At 46.2% G+C, this 12,500-nt stretch overlaps 1 protein-coding gene across 1 annotated transcript in view; it reads left to right on the top strand.

The window, feature by feature from the left end:
- pkdcca (protein kinase domain containing, cytoplasmic a) overlaps positions 1 to 12,500 on the top strand; it is a gene marked incomplete at its 3' end in the record, with an annotated part of 59,613 nt that overhangs the window by 7,022 nt on the left and 40,091 nt on the right. Inside the window, exons 2-4 of the mRNA XM_080535310.1 lie at positions 4,658 to 4,780; positions 10,486 to 10,763; positions 10,951 to 11,030. Coding sequence (XP_080391436.1) covers positions 4,658 to 4,780; positions 10,486 to 10,763; positions 10,951 to 11,030 — 481 coding nt within the window. The remainder of the gene's footprint in view (positions 1 to 4,657; positions 4,781 to 10,485; positions 10,764 to 10,950; positions 11,031 to 12,500) is intronic.

The following is a 12,500-nucleotide window of genomic DNA, read 5'->3' as shown; positions in this document are numbered from 1 at the left end:
CCTTGGAGAACAGATGAGTTTTGAGGGCTAGTTTGAAGGAGTCCAGGATGGGGGCTTTGCGGATCACTTAAGCTGCTAATTTCAATGCAAAATCTATCAGTTAAAAAAAAACGTTGGATAGCAAAATTCTCCAAATGTGCAGCTATCAAAAGAGTGCTAAGTCATATGTCTTTGCCTCCCCCAACACTCTAACCCACCACTCGATGCTTTCATCCCCATGAAGTCATGCAAATTATATAAGGGGAAAGATGTAGTAAACTGACTGTGTAATCATCCAAACTCAAAACTTTTAAAACCCCTTCATGCACCCGAAGCAAACGCTTTAACGATTTCACTCTCCTTTATTTTATGCATTATAAGTCTCAAATCCATTTAATGTACTAGGATCAATTCACATGGAAAAAGAAAATGACATTCCCCTTTTTATGCCAGTAGCACTTCATCCAAGTCTCTGATTAAAACAAGGCGTAACAAATTCAAGTGTTAACGTCATACAATACACACGCGCACACACACGCACACACTCACACACTCGCACACACGCACACACACACACACAGAGGCACACGCATGCGTACACACGCATGCGTACACACGCGCACGCACACACACACACAGACGCGCACACACACACACACTCGCACACACGCACACACAGAGACACACGCACGCGTACACACGCGCACGCACACACACACACAGACGCGCACACACACACACACACACACACACACACACACACACACACACACACAGACGCACACGCACGCACACACACACACACACACACACACACACACACACACACACACACACACACACACACACACACACACACACACACACACACACACACAGATGCACACGTACAGACGCACACGTACAAACGCACACGTACAAACGCACATATACTAACAGCACTAACTCAAAACTTTAAAATACCATACATGAATATGCTTGCCACATGGATTTGATGAATTATACACAAATATTAATTGATATCATATACCTTCAGTATTACCTGCTTGTGAGGGACATTTAAAAATCGTCTTGTTCCTTTTCTTTCTTTTTCTTTTTTTTACCGTAAGTCCCCATCCATAACAGAGATCCCGTATCATGGGGGTAGATAGATAGAGACACTCTTGTTGGACACCCAGCCCTCCAGTGACCCTAAACCCCAGAAAGAGCTGCAGTGTTCTCAGTCCTCTGGCAGATGCTGACTTATTTCATCTCTGGACAAACATGTGCACCTCAGGGAAGGTTTGATGTGTGGCCAGGAGAGAGAGGGTGGTGCTGGGGTTAACAGCCCGCTCAGCTCTACCCCGGCCCCCAGGTTTATTTACACCTTGATAATGTCCTGTACAGAAATGCTTTTGTAGAGCACTGGAGCGTTGGCATATTACTGCATGACGCTGTGCATTAAAATATCGTGACGTTAGAATTATACGGTTCTATCTCAATTTTTGGTAACAATTTGACATAATCTGATCCATTAGGTGTTTATTAATGCCTGTGTGGTGTTATCTTTAAAATGTTGATTTTGTTGTTGTTAGTAATTCATAAAATACAAAGGTTCCATCTCACAAAACATAATGGAATGTAAAAACTTTGACGCTCATTATCTCTGAACTACCCTAAACGGAGATAGAACCTTATAATTCTAAGCTCACAATATTACTGCATGACGCTGTGCATTAAAATATGTTGTTCAGCGGTTTCTCATCTGGCCCTCCTGTTCCATCATCAGCACCCCTTCTTGGCGTGAGCAGTGTCAGTACTGTCCCTCCTCTTCTCTGGTAACCTATCATCATCACATATCATCATCATAACATTATCATCATCATAACATATCATCATCATAACATAACATGACGATTCATCTGCTGATGTGATCTGCGCTGAGAGGAGTGAGAGCGAGAGAAATTCAATTCATTCGAAAAGTCATTTTCTGTCAAAGAAATAGGTCATTAAATAGAAAAATGTAATCGGAATATTATAGCGGAAATGTTCCACACTTGAATCGACGCCCCACTGTGATGTAAAGCACTGCCTACGTCGTTTTTTTTAGAGAGTCCTGTTTGTGGTGCTGTCTGTATTCGGTTAAGTCGTGACGTGTTTCCGGGTCCAAAGTTGGCTGAGGCGCTCTCTTCGAAATGCCTCAGTAATAATAATAATTCATTATATTTATATAGCGCTTTTCCGAGGCTCAAAGACGCTGACTATGGGAAAAATGGGAAAGTGCTGTCCCTTGTTGTATGAATAGATCCGAGTCTAAAAAAACGATTGAACTGTCATTCTACCGCTGTAGTACACTGGTACTCTGGTGCGGGGAATTTCTGATTTGGACCCAGAAATTGCTAAACGTCACGTTTGACGTCAGACTTAACAACCGAATTCTGTCTGTCCCCCCTCCCTCTTCCTGGGGCGGCCATGTTGGCTCAGTCCTTCCCTGGCCCTGGGAAGACCACCACTGACTTGTCCTTTTCCTGCTGGTGACTCAAGAGTCTCAGTTCCTCCTCTGCCAACCAACTTGTCATCCCTTCTGCCCGTCTGACTACTATGGGATCTAGAGCCTTTAGCCGTTCTGCTCCCCGCCTCTGGAACTCTCTGCCACCTAACATACGTATTATTGACACTCTCTCCACTTTCAAATCCAGTCTTATAAACACACCTTTTCACAATGGCATATTTGGTTTGATATGCTGCATTTAGTTTGTTGTTATATCTGACTTTGCTGTTTTGATCTGACTTTGCTTTGTTGATTTTATATTGTTTTGATATGTGGTTTAAACTGTGTCTTGTAAGATGTCCTTGAGAGCCTTGAAAGGCACCCATAAATATTTTTTTATAAATATAATTATTATTATTATAAGAAAAGGGTATTATTCATACGTATCTCATTATGGTCCTTAGCCTTTTGGCATGCTTCATAGCTGCATAACCCACTGTAGGAGAATCGTTAGCCACCATAACAGAAAATCACACACGCAAACATCCTAGATGAAGGATTAGTTGTCGAGAATGATTTGTGTGCCGAAAGATTGCTCTGATTGAAAACATTCGATGATGATGTAATGCCCCTTCGGTGACAAAAGGGTCGAAAAGGAGAGAGGGGTGACTGACCTTTGAACCCTAGACTCTAGACAAAATGGCACCAAATTCGGGGCAAACACAAACAGTCTCCCAGCATGTGTACAGCTGTTATCTCAGTCAGTCAGGCCGCGCTGCCGATGAGTCTGTCCGCCGCTGGAGGAAAACACTGCCCTGATGCAGTCATGTTCACACAAGAATGCCTCTACAAACAACTGCAGCACACACACACACACACACACACACACACACACACACACCCACACACACACACACACACACACACACACACACACACACACACACACACACACACACACACACACACCCACAGCCACCCAACCACCCAAACACACACACACACCCACACACACACACACACACACACACACACACACACACACACACCCACACACACACACACACAGTCTTGTGATGGCGTGTGGTGATAACAGTCATTACTGCGAATTTAATCTCAGATAACAAACCTTTCTTACACTCCAGGCCCAGGGAAAGCTCCCGCAGCTTTGCCAAGGGGCAATCTCTCTCACTCACACACACACACACACACACACACACACACACACACACACACACACACACACACAGACACACACTTATCCCAAACCTTATTGAATAGGGTCCTGAGGGGTGGGGCGGGGTGAGGAGGCATCCAGCCAGTCTTTACCCACGGCCATGGGCCCCTCCCCCTCCCTCCCTCCCCCTCCCCCTCCTCCCACAGTATTGGCAGACTCGCTGGGTACCTCACATTTCCCATCATATACCACTTCTATAAATGCCTCTGGTTTGCTCTTCACAGACGCACCCGAGCTACTCATAAATGTCTCTAGAGATTGTTCACTATGTTCACTATTTTAATACTTTCATTCATTTTTAGATACGTCTTCTATGTTGTCCATCAATCTGTTGGCTACATGCCATGCCATGAGTTATGGAGTTGAGCTAGAAGGCTTCTGGATGGAGCTAAATAACACAAATCCGCCCTTAAAAACCATCTGGATAAATCGACAGCGTGAGAGATATGCTGTATCTAAAACTGAATGTAAATGTCAAAATAGGGAACCATCCCCTTTAACTTTGGCCTAAGATGCTCTATACTTTTAAACATTACGCATAAAGAACAATTTACTTATTGAACTAAAAATGAGGAATGTCGCCTCTGTTTTCCCCTTGATTTGGAGCGCTGGTGGTATGGTTTACAACGATATTGGTTGTTATCCTTACAGATTGAATTTCATGCCCTCTAATTTTAACTAGTTCTTCTGGCGCAAATTAGCTTAAGTAAATGTTGCTGCAAGCAAAGGGCCAGATTCTCCACGCAGTCGCCATGGCAATAGGAGGGAGAGCGAACCCACTGCAATCATCCAAAAGAAACAACCAGGCAGGGTCCGAGACTATTTCACGTCTCATTACGTTTCATATCAAAACGTTGGAAGGCAACCAACCAAATTCAATTCTTGATTGAGATCATTTACTTCTTGGTAGCTAGTAGCTACGTCCATTCATATGAATGAATGACCAGTGTTTGTCTTTCTCTCCCTCACAGCTGTATGGTTACTGCTACCAGGACAGTAATGACATCCAGGACACGGTGACAGCCATCACGGAGCTGGGCAGCCCTCTGGAGATGATCCAGCTACTGCAGACGTCCTGGGAGGAACGCTTCAGGGTGAGTTAGTCTGGGTCACCAGGGGTTCTTCAGTGTGAGTTAGTCTGGGTCACCAGGGGTTCTTCAGGGTGAGTTAGTGTGGGCCACCAGGGGGTCTTCAGTGTGAGTTAGTGTGGGTCACCAGGGGGTCTTCACGGTGAGGTAGTCTGGGTCACCAGGGGGTCTTCAGGGTGAGTTAGTCTGGGTCACCAAGGGGTCTTCAGGGTGAGTTAGTCTGGGTCACCAGGGGTTCTTCAGGGTGAGGTAGTCTGGGTCACCAGGGGGTCTTCAGGGTGAGGTAGTCTGGGTCACCAGGGGCTCTTCAGGGTGAGTTAGTCTGGGCCACCAGGGGGTCTTCAGGGTGAGGTAGTCTGGGTCACCAGGGGGTCTTCAGGGTGAGGTAGTCTGGGCCAGGGGTGGTCAAATAGTTGGTCACAATCTCCTGGTTGGCCACAGCTGATTCCTCTTGGGTCAAGGCTTTAAGGAAGTAATCCCATTTCTATGAATGGCCAGTGGCCCCCTAACTTCCCTTCAGTCGATTCACACTTCCTACGTCAATCTTGGATGCGGTCCCGTTAAGTGTCCTGTGACATCACTCATCGATTTTAATACATTTAAATTTTCGCAAAAAAACAACAGTACTGTTAGATCTTACTGATTGTCTAGCAACATTTATGCTTTTGTCACTCAGACATACACATGACACAGACCCACACACACACATACTCTATTCTCAGGTCACTCAGACACACACATTCTGTTCCTTCCATTAAGCCTGTCTGTATTTCATAATGATGTGTGGAATGCCGGATGCTGGTTACTGTGCTGATGAACCAGAGATTCCGACCCGTGTTGAACATTCTATTTTCTTGTCAAATCGTGTATGCTGCGCACCTGATCTATTCTGTGATGACACAACGCATTTAAGATCACGAAATCCTCGATAGATCGATCCATAACATCTAATTACCGACAAGAAGATTCTACAGTACCAAGTCTACAGGTCAGCAGAATTTGTTTGACTATGGGGTTGTCGGGATGGCGGTGGGATCACAAGCGTGATTTCATGCTAAGACTTTATGGAGCTCCCTCGGACTTGAGCTCATTACAGTTTACCTCAGCGGGCAGAGTGTACTGGCTGGATGGTATTTCCAGAGCCCTTCCCTTGCCCTGTTTCCTGCCTGGCTCTCCTGAAAAGCTGCAGCGTGGGTTTGTGGGCCGCTAGGCCGGACCTGCTGATCGCTATCGCCACAGTGCCACACTCTAATTATTTCCTATTGCTTCCTGTGGCCGGGGAGAGTCCGCTTCACTGAGGACCGAAGAGCTCCAGTGCATGAAATCACAAGCAAGTGCTCTCCTCCTCCTCTTCCTTTCTTTCTTTCCACTCGTCCCCTCCTCCGGTCATCCTCTCTTCCCCTCTCCCTCTTCATGACCAAGCATGTGGAGGAGGCAGTTGGAGAGGAAAAAGGCCTTACAGTATAACTGGGGGATGTTAAATGATCAGTCAGAGATACCAGAGAAATCTGGTCGATTGGGGAGAGTTGACACTGAGAGTTGGGGGGGGGGGGGGGGGGGGGGGGGGGGTGGAGTTCACAGTGTTGAGGTCCAGAAAAAAAGGAGAAGAGACGTTCTTTGGGTGAGAATTCTGGCCAGTCAGATATTGAGTCAAACCTTTCTCGGACGCAGCCGGAAGGCATAACTAACTTTTCACTTTTTCAGAGTAGAACACACCATCTGCTGTTTTGAGTGACAAGCAGTGAATTTGCTACGGGGTAGATGTATGCTTAGACAAAACAAGACCATGTTTTTTGAGGCCATTTGCGGGGCTGAGTCGCGAACCGGAGGAAATCTTTATAGGAGACCCAAGGCACAGTCACCAGACACCAGTGTAACCAACGACACATACACAGCTCAACACATCCTTAAATATGTCATCACTGTCATTTGTAACACTACCTCACACCCATCCACATGTCCTATTATGTTCTATCATCCACTTATCAACATGGGATTTGTCATAGAGAGGCAGCAGGCACCAAACGTATTTGCCCCCACCAAATACGTCAACTCTGCCTTCTGGTGAATATATCTATAGCGGTAACATTCCACTTAGATTTCCTGGGCCTTGAATCTTAGCCAGAAGAGTTTCCAAGCTTGTGAATACTTCCACAGAGAACAATATCAAATGCCTAGTGAAAGTAAGAGTGAAATAAATATCCTCTTTAAATAGTGTCCATGAAAGACATGCTTTTTAAAGACTTCTCTAGTGTTTCTTTTCCCTTTTTGTAAGTAGCCTGAAGAAGGTCTATGACCGAAAGCTCGCAATAGACAACTTTTATTAACTTTTGCACAGATTTGAGAGTGTGCGGATCAGCTCCAGCACCTCAGCGAAGTCTGATCACGGATGAGTTTCAAATAACTTTCATTTACCCATAAAACATCAGTTGCCGTCTCAGAATGAATGATGAATGAATGAATGAATGAATGAATGAATGGTCTTTATTGTCATTGCTATAGTACAGGTACCAAACAAGAATGGCTCTGTAAACATCTTTGTGGCCCATTTTCGGGTTTTTGAGCCTGGGTGAAAACATGGCTCTATTCGCCTCGGAGATAAACCATTGCATCCCTGATAGATGTCTGGATTTTTCCTCTGAATTGTTCTCCAATGTCACAAAACATGTATTTTCGAAAATGCTATGAAAATATTCTTCTTCTAAGGCTTTTCGTTTGACTGGTGTATCAGTACAGACTGTTTTAATTTGACGGGTGTATCAGAACAGACTGTTTTCATGTGTTTAACAGAGATTGTATGTGTCGGCTCTCTCTCTCCCGTTTCACCCGAGAGCCTTTTCTTGCCATGTTGCTGTAGAAAAAGAAGAAATACTCCACAACATTTGCAATTCGTATGAGGCACTAATAGACTCTGGGGACCGGCGCTGTAAACCCACTGAATTTCAAACGCTCCATTTAGGTCTGTAGCCATTTCCTGTGAGGCACTGACGAAGGCTTTCATGGCCGCCCCGCTGCCTCTGTGAGTGGACCACGCCCATATTCCCCCCTTCCCCCCCCCTCCCCCTCCCCCTCACGGTCACATCCAATCGGCAGTCCCTCTGTCTTGCCCCGTACCATAGTCTCAGACACGGAATTTATGCTTGTATGCCTTTAACACTAGAACAGCCGTGCCTATTTTACCTACTATTAGAGCCGCCTCGGGGGTTGGTACCCCCTCTTTACAATGGTAATCTGCTACTTACACACAAAGATCACTAGAGGGTGCCTCTTGTAAATTAGCCTGCCATGAAAGGAGGGTCCTGAAATTTGATTGAGTGCAAAGGTATAAACATTTTTTTACTCACAGGGTCACCGTGACCCAACCATGGCTGTTCTAGTGTTAAAAGGTGTATTTAGATGTATATGTATCCATTGATGCGTAGTATTTTAGTTGTAACCATCCTCCTCAGGACTCCCTCTCCCTCTCCCCTCTGTCCCCCGGCCTCTCAGGACTCCCTCTCCCTCTCCCCTCTGTCCCCCGGCCTCTCAGTCACACCTCAGTACTCAGTAGTCTGACCTCTCCCGTTCCTCCTAATCCACAGTACATTAAAAAAAGCTTTTGTCTCGGCCTGAAAAGGAATGAGCTGTTCGGCAACTCCCCCTCTCTCTTCTTCTCCCTCCTATCCTTGTAGTTTGTGTGCCAGGTCTTGAACCCCTCCCACCCCCCCCCCCCCTTTCACTCGCCCCCCCCGTCTCTCCCCTCCGTCAGCCCCTGCTCTCACCCTCTCGCATATAATGGGAGAGGAACAATCTGTAGGTTGCACACACACACATGCACACAACACACACTTGCACACACACGCACACACACACGCACGCACGCACCCAGTCCTCCATTTTGTTCGTCCACAGCAGGGCATGCACGTTTCATGCCAAAATGCTATATAACCATTAGCAAAAGGATACATTTATCATAAAAACAACTTCAAGAATATGATTATTATGTAAGAAGATAACGTAACCTAGCTATCCATAGCTGTCCTTTCATGACAGCACTTGTTTCATAAATGACAGTCATTCTTTTTAAACGGATGGATATACTGTAGCTTTTTGCAAACCTCTTTCATAGCAAATTCACTAAGGGGTCGGTGTGCGTCGTGGACCCAGGTGCGGTGCGGGACAAAGTGACGACAGCAGGCAGAGGTTGGCACAACGAACACACTTTACTAAAACAGAAAACTATCACGAAAAGCCACAGGAGGAAACCCTCTTCCTGTGCTAAAACGAGACAGAACCCCACAGGGAGAACGCTGCTCAACACCGGTGTGAATACTGACCTACTAGACCTGACTGAATACTGACCTACTAGACCTGACTGACTACTGACCTACTAGACCTGACTGAATACTGACCTACTAGACCTGACTGAACACTGACCTACTAGACCTGACTGAACACTGACCTACTAGACCTGACTGACACCAGGCTCTACCCAGAACCACCGTCTAGAGCAGCTCCCAACTCCCTGTGCAAGGCAGAAAAAGAACAGAGCAGGAACACAGACTTACACTGGACAGACAGAGAGGTCAACCGGCAGAGAGTGTGCCGGGAAGTGAGGACAAAAATACATATGTGCCAAACATACACAGGTGACAACCATGAATCCATAACGAGGAGAGGAACAGGAGAGTGTAGTAACGTCCCAGGGCGACCAGAGGGAGCGGAGGAAACGGCGACCCGAACCGTAACACTTGCAGCAGAGACCGTGAAGAGTCATCGATAGGGGGTGGCACTCACTCGATTTCAAAAACAAAATAATAATAATAATAATAATTCATTGTATTTATAAAGTGCTTTTCAGGGACTCAAAGACGCTGACAATATGGGTACACAGAAACACGGAGACAACAAGCAACAGATAACGTGGGCACATAGAACACAGTATTAACGAACAGGCACAGGAAACAAATAACACAGCAATGTCCAGGGGAGGGAGGGGGTGGCAGGGTTAGGGGAGATGGTTAGGGGTAGGGGAGGTTGTATGCGTAAGGGGAACATGTAGGTCTTGAGTCGGGATTTAAAAGTGGAGAGTGAGGGTGAGTCTCTGAGTGGCTGGGGTTAGAGAATTCCAGAGTCGGGGTGCAGCTCGTGAAAAGGCACGGTCTCCGAAGCCTTTGAGTTTTGAGAGTGGGACAGTGAGGGAACAGTGGATGAGGATCGGAGGGTATGGGTAGGGCAGTGGGGGAGAAGGAGGTCAGTCAGGTAAGGGGGGGCCAGGCTATGGAGGGCTTTGTATGTGAGGATGAGCACTTTGAATTTGATACCATCTTTGAAGGGGAGCCAGTGGAGAGAGTGGAGGACAGGAGTGATGTGGTCACGGGAACTGGGTGTTTGAGAGCAGCAAGAAAGGAGGGCTAACCCTAACCCTAAGAGGCACTCATTCGATTTCAAAACAAAAGATAATTATTGTAAATGTCTTTATTAGGATAAACCCCTTGAGATGTATCATCTCATTTTAGAGAGGGTCCTAACTCCTAACATAATATTACAATCATGACACAGTACAATTATGACCAAATACAGACAGGCAAGAGACAAACAACAGCATACATTACTAATTGAAAACATTGGAAACATTACAACCATAACAAGGCCAAAATGGCTAATAGAATAAGGGAAGGTGGATAATAAAAGATGTTAATTTTCTTTCCGCCCCTGCCTCCCCTTGTCAGATCTGTCTGAGTCTGGTCCACCTCCTCCACTACCTGGCCCACTCCCCCCTGGGCTCCGTCACCCTCCTGGACTTCCGGCCGCGTCAGTTCGTCCTGGTGGCGGGGGAGCTGAAGGTGACGGACCTGGACGACGCCAGCGCCGAGGAGGCCTCCTGCTCCCCCGCCTCCTCCCCCTCCGACTGCGCCATGGAGTTCCCTGCGCGGAACTTCACCCTCCCGTGCGACAGGGGCCGCTGCCTGGACATCAACGAGAAGCGCAACCTCTACAACGCCTACAGGTTAGGAAAGAGAGAGAGAGGAAGAGAGAGAGAGAGGAAGAGAGAGAGAGAGAGAGAGAGAGAGAGAGAGAGAGAGAGAGAGAGAGAGAGAGGAGAATCCGACGGTGTCCTGTTATGAAAGTGGGATGATGTCAAAGCCGAACGAGACGTGACACTGTGTTTGATCGACTCCTGTGTTGATTCGCAGGTTTTTCTTCACCTACCTGTTGCCCCACAGCGCTCCACCAACACTACGCCCCCTGCTGGACAAGATAGTCAACTCTACAGGTGAGTGGGCTCTCCCTTTCTCTCCCAGTGGCACATCTAGATGTTACTCCCTCTGTCTCTCTGCCTCCCCCATTGCCCCCCTTCTCTCTCTCTCTCTCTCTCTCTCTCTCGCTTTGTCTCTCTTTCCTGTCTTCTCTCTTCCGTATCTGATCTGTTCATCAGCATGATGGTATGTCAGCAGAGCGTTTGAGATGTGTTATTCAGGGACATAACAGGCCGTGAAGGAGTGGGCTACGTGTGCGGGCTGTGCGTGTGTGCGTGCGTGTGTGTGTGTGTGTTGTGGATGTGGGGTGTTTGTGTGTTTGTTTGGGAGAGAGAGAGAGGGGCCAGCCAGGTGATCATATCTCTTCCAGTCAGTCTGTCAGACAGAGAGCTTAACATCTGTGGAACAGCCAGGCCTATGGGAAAGGAATATACAGTCACTGTCCCCATGTCCCCTGACCCATGTCCCAAGAAAGAGGTAGAACTGTTGTTTAGTCTCTGCTATTGTATGACTGTCTTGTCCCACCCAGGCTTTATTGGACGGTAAGGCCTATATGTCTATATGACAGTGACTCTAAGATTTTGTTACGCGGAAACAACATTGTTTGGAAGTGTGCGTTAATCCTATAGGGTCTGTATGTCGCCTCTCACACTGGCACAGCTTTCTATATAAAGCCATTTTAGGCCTACTCCCCCAATATTTATGTGGTTATATTTCAAGAACCCAGAGTACTTACCGTATTTTCCGGACTATAAGTCGCGGTTTTTTTCATACTTTGGCTGGTCCTGCGACTTATAGTCAGGTGCGACTTATATATCAATAATTCATAATCTCTGACTGACATGAACTGACATACGGTAATCTCTGACTGACATGAACCAAGGAGTAACTTCCGCTAGCGCCTCATACACGATAGAATAGCCATTATACTTGACAATGTGGACATTAAACACGACAATGTGGACATTAAACATGATGTTATGGACCTTATACACAATGTTATGGACGTTAGAAACGATATTAAAGTCATTTATACCTTCCAGAGGCTATTTAACGTTGCAATGTTGCACCCGCGAGTAGCATTTTGCTACTTTCGGTAGCGCTTCATACGCGATAGAATAGCCATTATACTCGACAATGTGGACATTAAACACGACAATGTGGACATTAAACATGATGTTATGGACCTTATACACAATGTTATGGACGTTAGAAACGATATTAAAGTCATTTATACCTTCCAGAGGCTATTTAACGTTGCAATGTTGCACCCGCGAGTAGCATTTTGCTACTTCCGGTAGCGCTTCATACGCGATAGAATAGCCATTATACTCGACAATGTGGACATTAAACACGACAATGTGGACATTAAGCACTATATTATGGACCTTATACACGATATTATGAACGTTTATACACGACATTAAAGTCATTTATTACCTTTTAGAGGCTGTTCAATGTTACATTGTTTGTAGCATCCTACCTAC

Source organism: Nansenia antarctica (genome assembly GCF_963989245.1).
Source record: "Nansenia antarctica genome assembly, chromosome: 1".
Taxonomy (NCBI): Eukaryota; Metazoa; Chordata; class Actinopteri; order Argentiniformes; family Microstomatidae; genus Nansenia; species Nansenia antarctica.
This window is presented reverse-complemented; position numbering and strand designations above follow the sequence as displayed.